A 14,841-nucleotide genomic window follows, 5' to 3' on the forward strand; every position below is an offset into this window, starting at 1 on the left:
AAAAAGAAAGGATCCGAGTTGTCCAAGCGACCTCTGTTGCCCTCCAGCCTCTCTAGTGTGGGCATAACACTGAAAACAGGCCAAAACCCAGAAGAACTTGACAACATGAGAAATCTTTAATGACCAGTCATGCACAGTGTCGTGTCCCAGACTATAGCGGCTTGTCAGGTGTTGACTTGTGGGAATTACAACCAAGGGGTGTAGCTGGCAACAGAACAGGGCCAATACAAATGCATTCAAACATGCAAGCACTTTTATCAACCTTTCTGCACACCCTCCTAACCAACCAGGGCTCCACTCTGCATACTCTAGGCTGAGCAGACAGGAAGGAGAATCAAAAACAGTGGCGGGAGTGAGGAATTAAAACAAACAATAAAGTTAGAAGCCGTATCTTATGAGATGGTCTCTTATTGACGCTTGGTGGCAGTAATGGGGACGGAAATGTTGTTGGTAAATGAGAGGGAGAAAGAGAGAGCTTTTTAGAAAGAGAGGGGGAGAAAGATGCATAATTCATAGGCTGAGTCCAAATGACAAAATGTATGAAATGAGAATTTCATAGTGCAGGAAAGGAAAGGGACGGGTGAGAAATAATGAGTATTATAGGTAAGAAAAAGACGGGAAGGGGACAAATAAATTAGAGACTAAATAAACCTGATACCACAGGAGAAAAATTAGCACCCTGTAATATATATTGTGATTTGACGTTTTCGCCACATGGGGAATATACCAGGTTTCTTTATACAGTAGAATAGAAAAATATCAAAGCAGTTCAGAAAAATATTATTCTTATATTCTTGGGACATCCGGATGTGTGTGGCTCACTCTAGTCTGCACATTGCTGTCCATTAGGAAATGATTCTTCTGATCTCCTCTGTAAAACCATTTGTTTATCTTATATCAAAATGAAATCAATTTCTCGGCACTGAATCAAGTCACCTTAGGTTTGGACTTAACGTCTTTCTTCTTCTTCTGTGGTGTAGCGGGGGGGTCTGAGTCCTCGGAGTCTGTCTCTGACCCGGAGGAGCTTTCAGCTGACGAGCTGCTGGCCTGAGCGACAGGACCATTTCCATTTTCATCCGAGTCACTGAAACACACATAGGAACAGAAAATAGGAATTTATGCGAATTCAAGGACTGCTTAGTATTTTCATAAAACTCACACGGGTTCCATTGATTCAGTTTGAACAAATTGTCTGGAAGCCATTAGGCAAACAAACTTTTTTGAATTTATTCTCCATCCGAACTAAAAGCTTGAGCGTGGCGTGGCCAGAACAACAACGATCAATTTGTTTTTGTTTGTGAAGCTAATTCAATGTTGTATTCACTCAAAAAGATTTTCTCCATCTTCCTCCTCTCTCTTTCACTTGCTCTGTCCCTCTTCAATTTGTCCCGATAATAAGTGTTTACTCCGCCTGCCTGGGATTTTCTGCCATTACATTAATGAGAGGAATTGTGACGGTAACTGGCTTTTTAACTTGGGCGATGATGAAAAGCCAGTATTAATTTGGCCTACAGATTTCATTTGCGGCGAACAGGAAAAAGTGATATAAATCACTGTGGGCATGATTAGGCCCTGCCTGAAATGACTGGGCCATAATGAGGGCATTATGCTGTGTTTGTTGTGGAAGCACTGGGGTGAGCTGCTCTAATTACTGTGTGTACGTGTGTGTGTGCGTGTTTGTGTGTGTTTGAGCATTGGGGTGAGTTGCTCTAATTATACTCTCTAATGGAGAGAACAGGGTCAGCCGGCGGCCTGTCACACAGCATATTCAGGTACAATGTGTGTGACTGTGTGTGTCCGTGAGCAAATTAAGTAGAAGTGCATAAGAAAAATGTGCCAGTGTGTTCGAGAGTGTACGTGAGCATATTCAGTAGTAATGACTCAAATCTCATTCATTGGCAACACCAGGCTGCTAAATGACCAATCAAAAGTCATTATCCATTAGCCATGTAAATGTGGGTTACGCTACTGGAGGAAAATTCTCCTTGATTAGCTTGTTAATGGAATCACACTAACGATATTCTAGCAGCTCTGCCAGCCTGGTATGTGTGTATACGTGTGTCTGTGAGTGTGTGTGTGTGTGTGTGTGTGTGTGTGTGTGTGTGTGTGTGTGTGTGTGTGTGTGTGTGTGTGTGTGTGTGTGTGTGTGTGTGTGTGTGTGTGTGTGTGTGTGTGTGTGTGTGTGTGTTACAGAGAAGGTGTATGTACAGTACAATAGGTGTGTAATGGCTCATTGACTATACTGTAATCTCCTTTGAGAAAGATGGTAAGATTTGTTGTTCTTTGAATTGAATTACATGTGGTGAACCTTTCGACTGAGTGTTTATAGTTTTGTATATGTCCCGAAGGACTTACAACATGTTATCTGCTCCTGCTAGAGTCTTGTTTGTTAAAAAGGACATGCAATTCAAACTTTTTGCTGAAACTGATTGTGGTTGTATACGATGAACATATTTTAAAATGTATCCTTTTATTTGGTGCATAAGATCTACAAAGAGATTTTGTCATATTGTATTACAAAAATGCTAATGTATTTGTCACAGGATTTACTGAAGACAAAACAATACTAATGTGTAATGTGATTCCAAATCTTCACCCTTGCTGTAGGTGCAGACAGCAACAGGTACAAATAAACTAATCTACACTTTCCTGTTAAACATATTGGATGAAGTACTAGCTAAACAGAAGGTAATAAAATGCAAGAAGCTAGGTTGTGGTATATATTATAAAATAGCGAAAGACGTTAACAAAAGTGGGTTTGAGCTTATTTATTCAGCAAAGCTCATCTGTTGTTTACGACGCCTCTGATTCCTCTCACACGGCTGTCTAATCAACTACGAGGAAAAAGAGAAAAATATGAAACATCTGGATTCTGGACACACAAACCGCAGGGAAGAGAAATCCTGCTTCCAGCCTCACACAGGTGGGAGGGGTTTAACCGTACCTGAAAGCAGCAGGTGGCTTGCTCTTCTTTTGTGGTGCCTTCTTGGTCTTTTTCTTCTTCTTTGGTTCAGATTCAGATTCACTGGAGCTTTTCTCAGATCCACTGGAACTCTTTCCAGAATCACTGGAGGTCTTCTCTGACTCTTCACTGCTTTCCTCCTCACTCTCACTGCCGGACTCTGTACAGAACGTTAGTATAAACAGTATATCAAAGACTGGTGAATTTAAGTTCGATATTTTCATGAAATCAAACACTGTTTGGATAACTTCTATAGTCGGCATTTTATCAGTAGAATCAACTAATTAACAATCTGAATTTACCTTTTTATATTGTATATTTTTGGAGTGGCAGAGTACGAAATTCTTGTCCATGTTTTTAGTTCACAGGAATATACGCAGGATTTAGAATTCAATTAAATTAAAGAATTAAATGATTATCTTTTTAATGACTGTTTTTAAATAACTTTGTCTGAATGTCTTTCATTTTTGTAAAGCAACTTGAATTGCCTTGTGTTGAAAGGTGCTATATAAATAAACCTGCCTTGCTTCGCCTTGTCATGCGTGTAATCCAGCATTCTGTTGTGATGTTGGCTTTTTGATATCACTGTTAATTCTCCTAATATTTCATCAGAGCTGTATTCCTTTACTGCCAATACTAACTAAATCCCCCCTTAGATTGATAAGATTGGCCATCATTAACTGACTTCTTGTTTGGTTGCACTGTAAACAGACACATCAGTTGCTCTAGCTGTAGCTGCCTAATGTGTGTTTACTGCTTTGAATTCTTGGACCTGTAGTATTCAACTGCACTTGACTTATCCACAAGTGACCAAACGTGTCATCAAACCTTAATGATCATAACTTCTATAGGCAAGGCAAGGCAAGGCAAGGCAAGGCAAGGCAAGGCAAGGCAAGGCAAGGCAAGGCAAGGCAAGGCAAGGCAAGGCAAGGCAAGGCAAGGCAAGGCAAGGCAAGGCAAGGCAAGTTTATTTATATAGCACTTTTCAACACAAGGCAATTCAAAGTGCTTTACAAAAAATGAAAGACATTAAGCATTAAAAAAGAAAAGCTAATAAAATAAACATTAAAAGGAAAAATACATGGATAAAAGTTACAGTGCAGTTTAAGATATGAATAGTTCAATTAAAAGCAGCGACAAAAAGAAAAGTCTTCAGCCTGGATTTAAAAGTATATAGTATAGGCAATTCAAGTATATACTATACACTATTTCACAAAGGCAACAACAAAACTTTTGGTCAAAATAAATCTGTGAGACAAAAACATGGGCTTTCAAACACAGAGACAGAAAACAAACCTTCACTGCTGCTGCTGCTGCTGCTGCTGCTGCTGCTGTCTTTACTGCTCTCAGATCCTTCCTCTTTCTTCTCCTCTTCATCGTCCGAGTAGAACTTGTCAGCATATTTGGGTTTTCCTGATTTCTTGGTTTTCCCAACCGATGGTGCCCACTCTTGCACCTACACAGATACATAGAAAGGATGTGAGCTAAAGTAATTCCAGCATCTGAGATTTATCATTTAGGGATTGGACTAATGAGATATACTAGTAGAATAACCAGATTTTAAAGTATTGTAATAATTGTGAGGATTTTATTTAATAGGTGTTTAATGTAAACATAACTAGTTATACTGCGATGTCATTATTATAAAAAAAACTATACTAACGGGCCAAAAAACTACTAACAAAATAAACTGTGTTGCCATTAGAAGTCTGCAAAGAGTTGGATATAAACGCCTTATACCTCTTGTTTGCTTTAATGGATGCAATGGAACTCGTCAATTAGCCAGATTGAGTCAGTTTCAATCCGTTTTTCCCAAGTTTCCAGATTTGTTCTCTGTTAAATCAACCTTATACTTAAAGCTCGAAATAAACTTTGTTGTGTTAGTTTTTTGTTGTTGTTAATTGTTTTATTAGGATCCCCATTAGGTGCTACGAAATAACAATAATAAAGCTGGTGCTCGGAGAAAAAACAACACAGTCAATAATATCCCTCACTGAAAAACAAAGCCGTTACGTTTTTTAAATGTTTGGTTCTTAAAATGTTCACGATTGAAAAAGTTCTCACCTGTGAGCAGTATGGAACCCAATCCAAACCCAGCAAACAATATTTTTCGTAATATAAAAAGGAAACATTTTTGCACTTTTAACACCCACTGCTTTAACGTGAAAACAATATGAAACCATAGCGCTTCAATAATGTCTGTCAGACATAATGAGAACGATTTCGTTCTGCAGGGATGCTGACAGTTAAGAGAGGATACACAAACAGCTGTGTGTTAGAATTATACACAAAGGAGGTAAAACTACGATAAGGAGAGTGGCCTTAAGGTTGGTTTTCTTACTGGCTCAATGACCTCCACGTTCCTCACAGACTGATCAGGAGCAACAGCTGGCCAATCAGAGAGCTCCTGGTATCCTGCAGCTTTAGTGTTGAGGCTGTGGGAGAGAGTGCCCAGCTGGAAACGGTCTCGATCTGCAAGTACAGGGAAATGACAAAAAAGCACTGGGTTGAAGATACGAGAGTGGTGTAAAGCAAGGAGGAGGTCACTTTAGTGAAATGGAGACTAACATTAAAAGGTACGACCAAAAACAAAGCATATTTCAAGAAATAGCCATATGGAGGATAAAAGAAAAGCCACCTAATGTCACTGTGTCCATATAGAGACCTTTAATACAAGAAATAGGTTATAGGTATCATGGTTTGAAAATCAGCTCTCTGCTTTTGTACACACATAAACAGAGGGGACGTCATTTCATTTGTAAGTCCATCAAGTTTTCATGTTATGTGAATAATTGCCATTCCTTAGTGTTTTCTTTCTCTCTCTCTCTCTCTCTCTCTTGTGAATATTAAGAATGACAGGGGTGGTTAACACTTTCCATAAACATCCAGTAGGTGCAGACTGCTTCTGAATTGTAATGGTGTTGAAGGCTGTTTCTGTCCCTTCAGTAGAGAAAAGAGAGAGAGTGAGAGAGAGAGAGAGAAAAAAGAGACAGCTAAATGAGGAGATTTTTTTTTCTCCCAATGTCTGAAAAAGGTGAGCATTAGCTCAATAATTTACCCATCTCATTAGTCCAAGGTAAAGGGGTCTGACCTAACTGCCCTTCAGAGGGAAAGACACACCAGAATAATAAAACTACTGTCTAAATCCACTTTGCATACTACAGGAAATAGAGTCACTAGATGTGAAATAGAGGTCCAGTTAATATGGATTCAGTGATTAGCTTTAGATGAATAACCAAACGTGAGAGGAATGGTATTCTATCTTAAAACCTCTACCTATTTAGAGGATGTAATGTGTGTTTAGTACCTTTGAAGGAAGACTCGAGCACAGGGGCTGGTTTGGGGGCCAGTAGGATGCGTCGGGCGTACTTGTTGAGGGCGCCGCTCTTCTCGTTGGGCACTATCAGCTGTCTTATGAAGCGTGTTCGGTCTCTGATATCGTAGCTCTGGTCATATTTGCCGAGGTTCAGGATGTACTGGGTCAGCAGCTTAGTCTGGGGTCAGAGATGATGTGTAAGGGGGGTGAAAGTGAAGAGAGTGGAGGACGGGAGTAAAAGGCAAGCATATGTGGGAAAGGATTGGTGGTTTATGATCCGGCTTAAGAAAGACACTTATTTGTTTGCTGGCCAAGAAAACATCATGACGACATTCTTGAAGTTGCAGGAAGCCAACGCCCCAGCTCGCTTCTTGCAAAGAAGAACAAAAGCTGGAGCACAACATTCCCCTTAAAACCACATCAAGTCATTTCTACTTAACTGTCTTTGTTTTGATTAAACAAACTAGATTTAAGATGTTCTTGTTTTAGAGCTTTTAAAGTGTTGGTCTTTGGATAGAGTCAGTCTGTTTCAATCTGTTCCCAGTCTTCTAAGCTAATATAACTGTCTTCTGGCTCCAGCTCTGTACTCAAGGAACATAATGATTGGTATCAATCTAATCATCAAAAAGTGAATTATTTACAATTGTCCTATTCCCAGAAATGGATCAAACAAGGATAAATAGTAGGCACATACCTGGTATACCACCAGTTTGAAAAGGTCTCCTCGTTACCACAGTCTGGGTGAATTAAGTACCCTTCCACTGGCCCAAAAACAGCAAGACAGAGCTTTCGACATGTATTATTTAGGCAGGCATAAAATCATAAAATGACTGCCGCCATGAAGCCCACATTATAACCTGAACCCTTTCCTGAATTGTCTTTGTCTCTTCCTCTCTTCCTCTCTACTCTCCCGACACATTACGAGGAGCATGAGGTGTAATGATGATCGTTTGAGGAGGCAGCGTCTGGGCTCATAAACCCGGCTCAGAGGCCAAAATCACCCCCATTTCCCTGAATGGGCCTATAGACACCAAGCTGTGCGCAGAGATGCTCCATTACGTTAAAGCTGTCTCATTCACTGCTGTATATTTAAACTGAGCATTTACTTCCAGAAGTGTGATATTACAACGCCGTGTCTTGTGAAGAAAAAAAAGGACAAATCAGAAGCGCACAGTTAGACAACAGGGATTTGATTTATCTACTACAATCATGCAGATGCTAATTTCAGATATTAGCGTTCGTTCGCTCCATTATTCCTACATGTGCAGGTCGTCGTCATCACACACACACACACACACACACACACACACACACACACACACACACACACACACACACACACACACACACACACACACACACACACACACACACACACACACACACACACACACACACACACACACACACACACACACACACACACACACACACACACACACACACACACACACACACACACACACACGGTATTAAATGTACCTGCTTGGAGTTGGTCAGGTAGAGTTTGGCTGCTAGGTTGACCGTCTGCAGCTTGACAATGTCCTCCTCGGCTGTGAAAGTCTTTGCCATCTTACGAAGGACATCGGGGGCAATCTTTGGCACCCTGTCACAGTACTCTCCCATCAGCCACAGGATGCTGGCACGAGCCATGGAGACCTGCACGTCACAATCAAAGAGAAGGAGCCGTTAGAGTCGAAACATTATGGTGTCACAATGCCATTTTTGGAAACGTTCTAAACTTCCATGCAGGCTAAGAGTAATACAGTGATGTTGTCGAAGAGCTTGGCCATGTGTTTGATGATCTCGCTGTGCTGGGTGGGCTGAGTCTGAAGCAACTTCTTGATCACCACCACACTCTCAGCCACCACGGTCTCTGCAAAGACAATACAACGAGTTATCACGACAGCAGACGGTCAGAGAACCGTAATATACAGAGGAAGGTAGACACTTGTAATCATGACTGAAAGTCTCGTACCGTCTCTGTTGGACAGCAGCAGCACCAGACCGCTGAGACACGTGTCCGTCACGTCGGTGATGTTGGTGGCACACCTGCCGATGGCCTGGATGGTGGCCGCGGCGAACGCTTTGTCCTGGCTCTTCACATAGGTCTGAAGGAAGGCAAGAGAAAGTGAGGAGGAGGAGGAGACGGCAGGAAGCGTAGAACCCCAAATAGTAACCCTGGTCTTTTAATGTCAATTACTGGGAGAATTTAGAAAGAAAACACAAACCTGAAATTCCCTCAGAATGGTGGAGATGTTGGCTTCGTTGGCCAGGTTGGTCAGGATCTCCAACTACAAAGGAGAGGAATGTAGAAGTAGGATTTTTAAGTCGTGAAATGTAGCATATTGTGCATTATTAACTATTAAAACAACTGCAAAAAAGTATTACAGTTTCTAAACATGTAGAAATGTGTCATTTTCAAAGCAGAACAACTTTTCGGTTCGGCTTAAATTCAAACTTTGAAACGTCTGCTCTGTTCATGACAGCAATTATCTTGATGTGACCTCCCCTTTGATTTGCAAGCGCATTGTGTCCACAACCAATATGTTCTACACATTACAAACTTCAATGTCTCCAGCAGATATTTGGATAGCATTTTAATGAGCGATAAACAACCACAGTGTGAAATCATTTATGAACATCATTTCCCCAATCTCAATGTCTCATTGGCCTCATTTGAGCCCATAGTGTGTAACAGTATGCCGTAATGCAGAAGATAAACTGGTCGTTACCTTCAGTGTTTTGATGTGTGTTGCATCCGTGGATCTGACATAGAAACTCTTCATGTAGGGCTCAAATATCCCCTGTTTGGAGATCATTCGGACCATTAGGCAGACTGCATCAATCAAGACAGTAATATTGTTCTGAAGTCCTCAAGCAGACTCACCTTCCTCTGAATGGACATGGTGGCTATATTCTGAAGCACAATGTACTGCACCTCTCTGCACGAAAGAAAGGAAAATAATCAGACATGGATACACTGTGTCACGGGAAGTCGTTTCTTTTTAAGGGAACATTTTATTCTGGATTACCTGTGGCTTCTTAGCAGTCGAACCAGTGACTTGGTGATAATGTTGACTTCCTGCGTAGGGGCCAAATGCCAATAGAGCTGAGCGACACACATCACCACCTAAAACACAAAGGAATTCACTTGGATATCTTTGCATTTTAACCTTTCAATACATTCCAAGATCTGTCTTTGAAAAGAGGTCCTTTTATGCTTTTGGGGGTTTGTGAAGTGCGGCCCACTTTATGTTACTTCTCCTCTATTTAATGTTTAATAAAATCTGAGAAACGCACCTTGTAACTTGAAAGCTCCATGTTTTTATTACACCACCATCCAGATCGTACCCCCAGTCTACCTATGCTAAAATAAAATACTTTCACACTCATTTCTTAGAGCCCTACAAAAGCACTCATGACCCGACTTCACAGTATAAAAGGTAATTTTTCAGCGGAGCTTTAAATAGCAGGCGCACGTGTGTCCATCGTTGCAGGCAGAATGAAGGAGGTTCAGGCGTCTATGAAGATGGAGGATGTCACTGTGTTGTCGCGAGTAAAGACACAGCATGTCACATTTTAATCAACACTTTCATTTGGGAGCATTTGTCCTCCCGCTGCTACACAGCTACAGAGACCTTGAGGCTCCTGGGTGATGGAGATCTGCACTCACGGTGTGTTTTATCTTGTTTGTTACAATATGGTAGGCAGGTGTGTGTGTGTGTGTGTGTGTGTGTGTGTGTGTGTGTGTGTGTGTGTGTGTGTGTGTGTGTGTGTGTGTGTGTGTGTGTGTGTGTGTGTGTGTGTGTGTGTGTGTGTGTGTGTGTGTGTGTGTGTGTGTGTGTGTGTGTGTGTGTGTGTGTGTTTTGTTTCTAGGGTCGGTGTTGTATTGGAGAAAGAAAAGGTATTTTGAAATGCATTACTGCTGGGAAATGGATTTAAAAGCGTGTGCTCATCTATACAGTATAAGACTACAGAGTAGCTTTTATCTTAAGCCGTGTTGAGATACGAGAAGAGGAAGCACTCAGAAACCTTCATCCAGGTTTAAGCAGCACACACTACTTGAATGTGGCTGTATGTGTGTGTAAATGTCCAGCTCACTCACAGCAGTGTTCCTGCTCTGCAGCAGAGGTTTGGTGTTCCTCAGCAGCAGTCTGTGATCTGGATCCATGGTGTAAGGCTTGGCCTCCGTCTTGTCTTTTTTGTCCTCCGAATCAGAGTCATAGAACGCCTTATCATTGTTCTCGTCAAATGTGGCACCCTGAAACGCAGACAGCACAAACATTACACACGAAAGCACAATGTTTTTCAGAGGATTCTTGTGAGATACAATTGCCCGAACGCCAAGGTGGATTGAGCAAATTGAGTGACACACAGAGTTGTACAGTATATTGACAGTACTTCTCTTATAGTAACCTTTTTTTTTCCAGTGCTACAATAATTAATTATTCTTTTAACTTCTCTTCTATAGAGGAGTCATTTGACATTTACCCAGAAATCATTTTTGTGCAGATAATATCTGAATGTATTTCAAATTCAAAAATGTTGTTTGTCAAAAAAGAAAATCATTTAAATACCCAATCTTTTAAATCTAAATACAGAAATCAAATCTCAACTTTCCCCCAGATTTGTGTGTCAGTATAAACATTTACATAATTATACTTTTAATTGGATAAGGGAGGTGCTATTCTCTAAATACTTTTGGAAATTCCCAGCCTGTCTTCCTGTTGTCATTTTAGTAGTTTCTTCAAACAGCTGGATATAGTGCATTTGTTGATGACTATTTCCTGAAAGTAGATAAATACACAAGTAAGTATACACTTCCTCAGGTGATGAGTGCCTCACCTCCTTCCAGGGACTGGTGAACTGCGTCCTGGCGTAGCGCGTCAGCATGGAGATGATGACCACCTGGCCCCACTCCTCCACATCCACCAACAGGTTACACAGCTTCCTGTAGTTCTTATGGATCAGGTCAATGCGATCCGGACACACCTCCTCAAAAGCCATCACCACACTGCCGGCCACCAGCTACGGAAAGGAACGGAGACAAGTAGAAAAACATGTAAAAAATAAACAACTCGTGGGAAATGCTGTTGTTTTGTATCTATTCCTCTCCAGTATTAGCATTGGAGTTAATGGAAGTTGAGAGGATATGTAGCAGACAAATTGAACAAATACTTTAACTCTAACTAAGTGGTAATTTAAAGACTCTAGAGAAATAAAGACTGGTTAACAGATATGACCCTGGAAGAAGGAAAAACACGAGAATTCCTCTTTAAAAAAGAAAAAGGCCAATTTAAACCATTCATTACAATACGCACAGTTCCGCCTCTAAGTAGTTGATAATTAGAAGGAAAGAAGTTTGCACTTGAATTTTTAACTCATTTATTTGACTCAACCCTGTGAACTAAATCCATCAATGATACCTATTTTCCCCACGAATTAACATTTTCTCACAAACAAAACCCACTTTATGTTCAATTTACAGAGAAAGGCGGCCAAGGAGGAAGCAGCAGCTGAGAGAGAAAATGTATTTATATTTTTTTAACCCATTTGGCTGCCCCCCCCCCCCCCCACCACCCAACTGCGTGCTGGCTTCACTGACTGCCTGTGAGACTGAGTGAGTGACATGGCGGTGTATTAATATGCAAACAGCATTATCATGGGCAGGCGAGGGTGGAGAAGAAGAGAGAGGCAGCAGAATCTGGTCTTCCCAATTAAAGCCTTCTGGCCCCGCTGGCCCTGTGGGAACCCGGTGCATTTACCCATCAGCATTGTCATGAGCCTGCATTGATTGTGTGTGTGAGTGTGTGTATGATATGTGTGTGTGTGCACGGCTGCCGTCTGTATATTCTCTGAGAAATCTGGACCTTAAATCCGAGTGATGATTAGCATTTCTGACATCGACACACTAATACTGATGAATGGATCACTGCAGGATCAAACAACTGCTTTTTATGGCATCGCACCGATGTATGAAGTTAAATATATGGAACAACCCACATCAATTCCAGTTACATTTAAACAGTGACACGTGCAGGTAGATCCAGTAAGTGTAATAACATGATCAAGCTAGCGTAATACCAACAGTCTGGCATGAAAATGCATATTATGATAAAGATAAAGGAGGTGTAGATTCAGCTGTATAATCATTTTGGAGGCTGCAGTTGATGATGCTCTTGAGATATGTTGCATTATATGCATAGCTGTTTCTAATATTATGTCCACCCTATTTATATCAACAATAACTTAAATTATTATATAACAGACAATACCTCCTTTTGTGTGCAATACAGATTAAATTAACACTATATCCTTCAAAGGATTTGATCAGCACACATCTAAACGACGCATTATTATCGTACTGAAAATGATTTATTGTTTTAATAGACTGCATTTCTTTTAGCAAACTACATAATAAATAATAAATTGGCAATTGAGAGCTTATTTATGAAAGCCTAGACATCCAATTTATATAATCATTCTCGATAATCCACAAAACGTGATACAAACTGTTGTTATGGTAACTACAGCAGTATGGATTAGTCTATTAATAGGAGAAGAAAATAATCAATAATAAATACATTTTGCAGCATTTCAAAATGAAATGTCACGATTGTTTTCCGTATGAAATAGAATATCTTTGGGGTTTCGACTGAAAAAATGACAACATTTAAAAAGCATCACATTGGACTTTAGGAAACTGAGATGTACATTATTCAATATTTCCTACATTTTATAGACGAATGATTCATTTTGAAATATTAAGGAGGTGGAAAATGACAATAATCATTATTTGCAGGCCTAATAGGGAGTAATGGGAAGTAGTTCCAATGACAAATGTTCACAGGTACCAGTGTATAGACTAAACAAAATCATGGCTTTACTATGCTATGTATGTATTACTGCTATGTTAAAGTGGCTTTGCAGCAGCTTGACGTAACGCTGGTGTTTTTAGTTAATATATCTGCCAATAAACACACTCAAAGCAGTCAATTGGAGTACATAAAGTAAATTCAGCATGTATTTCTCTCCCCTGGTATTCTCCCAAGGCCTCTCCCCCCGTCTCTGAGGCTATTACAGGCAGCAGTGTTTCTGAGCATGTGGATCCTGCTGCAAGGCTTTGTGCATTCTCCACCAGCTTCCCCCATTAGACACAGCTCCAAGGTAAACTACATGCACCATCAACAAAACTGACACCCCAATCTATGGAGCTCATACGCCGCCTCCCCCCTCCTCGACCGTATTATCTAGCCTGCGTGACAAGCCGGTAATGGAAAAATCACACTAAGCAAATGGTTCTTCTAATAACAATAAATTTCCTATAAAATTATGAAGGGGCCCAAACCGTTTCCTTGCATCTATTTTGCTATGAATTCTAATTAGGGTGCCAGGGAGGCAGAAAGTGCTGGGTCATCACGCCAGAGACAACGTGCGGCTTTTTGATTGATGGCCCGGTGTGGGGTCGGCCTATCCTCCCTTCCCTCGCTCCTCTCCTTCCTCCCTACTTTTTTCCCCTCTTAAATGAATGGGCATCACACCTAGCCCCTTATCATAGCCCCCCCCCCCCGTCACCCTCCTTTCTGTTCTCATTTCAATTTTGCCGAGGGTGCAGGGGGGCGGGGTGGTGGGAGGGATCGATCATTTATCTTGTAATGGCTGGATAATAGATCCATCACGGTAAAACAGCTGCACAAACTCCTATGTTGTCTCTGTCATCGGGCCCGTCCCATTTTCTTTTTAAACCATCCTGCCTATAAGCAGGCCGCCGCGTGTCACAGCCATTTAACCAAACAGGCACATCTGTAAAGGTAAATGTCAGGAGGCCCGGACAGAAACACACTGGAACAATAAGCAAATGTTTCCGTGTGCTACAGGCAGCACACTGACATCAGTTAAGTACCAGTTTCCTAAATTAATTCACTTATTTGCAGTTAAATCGATCCACTAACACATAACTCAGAGTCTGGAAATATGGGTGATGAACTGATACATTAAGGTGGCAATAAAGCTTTTACAGCATTTTTTTTAGAGCACAAGCAGGTGTAATTAATAACATTGGGATTAGGACACTTGATGGATCTAAACAATCATTATCAGAATTAGCTACGCTTTTCCTGCTACAGTAAAGAAAGCGGTAGAAGTAGTGTAGTTACCCAGTATCTAAAACATGAAGTAAGCTATGCAGAAACTACGGTGTAAATTGCTTGTAGGTGTGAGTCATTTTCACACAGAAAATGCAACAACTCACAGAATTAGTATATTTTTATACACAAGGAATTTGTATTGGTGTTTGGTAAAGATACAAAAATAAAAAGCAAGTTTGGTGATTGTCAAAAAACGAAATAAGAAGAAAAAAACATGTTCAAATGTAAAACATTTTACAACCACTTTCCTCGGCAGCGCAGTTCTCCTCATGACTGGTGAACTGAAAATATATAAGTCAAATCTGTGACCCATCGACATGTTCAGCCTTTGATAAATGGCAAGAGGACTGACCATTGTTGCGGGACTTCTAAATGCTTCATCGTAGCGACTTAGCATTTTAAAAATGCATAGC

General features: G+C 40.8%; 1 protein-coding gene across 2 annotated transcripts in view; it reads right to left on the reverse strand.

Annotated features, from left to right (window-relative positions):
* ap3b1a (adaptor related protein complex 3 subunit beta 1a) overlaps positions 1-14,841 on the reverse strand; it is a 49,484-nt gene that overhangs the window by 22,860 nt on the left and 11,783 nt on the right. For both annotated transcript variants that reach the window (XM_034095453.2, XM_034095452.2), the window contains exons 7-20: positions 11,127-11,309; positions 10,387-10,542; positions 9,314-9,411; positions 9,169-9,223; positions 9,014-9,085; positions 8,510-8,572; positions 8,257-8,389; positions 8,045-8,154; positions 7,761-7,937; positions 6,270-6,456; positions 5,304-5,434; positions 4,259-4,418; positions 2,945-3,122; positions 937-1,084 (exon numbers count right to left, since the gene is read on the reverse strand). In XM_034095453.2, coding sequence (XP_033951344.1) covers positions 937-1,084; positions 2,945-3,122; positions 4,259-4,418; positions 5,304-5,434; positions 6,270-6,456; positions 7,761-7,937; positions 8,045-8,154; positions 8,257-8,389; positions 8,510-8,572; positions 9,014-9,085; positions 9,169-9,223; positions 9,314-9,411; positions 10,387-10,542; positions 11,127-11,309 — 1,851 coding nt within the window. The remainder of the gene's footprint in view (positions 1-936; positions 1,085-2,944; positions 3,123-4,258; positions 4,419-5,303; positions 5,435-6,269; positions 6,457-7,760; positions 7,938-8,044; positions 8,155-8,256; positions 8,390-8,509; positions 8,573-9,013; positions 9,086-9,168; positions 9,224-9,313; positions 9,412-10,386; positions 10,543-11,126; positions 11,310-14,841) is intronic.

This window comes from Pseudochaenichthys georgianus, chromosome 12 (assembly GCF_902827115.2).
Source record: "Pseudochaenichthys georgianus chromosome 12, fPseGeo1.2, whole genome shotgun sequence".
In the NCBI taxonomy this organism is placed as follows: domain Eukaryota; kingdom Metazoa; phylum Chordata; class Actinopteri; order Perciformes; family Channichthyidae; genus Pseudochaenichthys; species Pseudochaenichthys georgianus.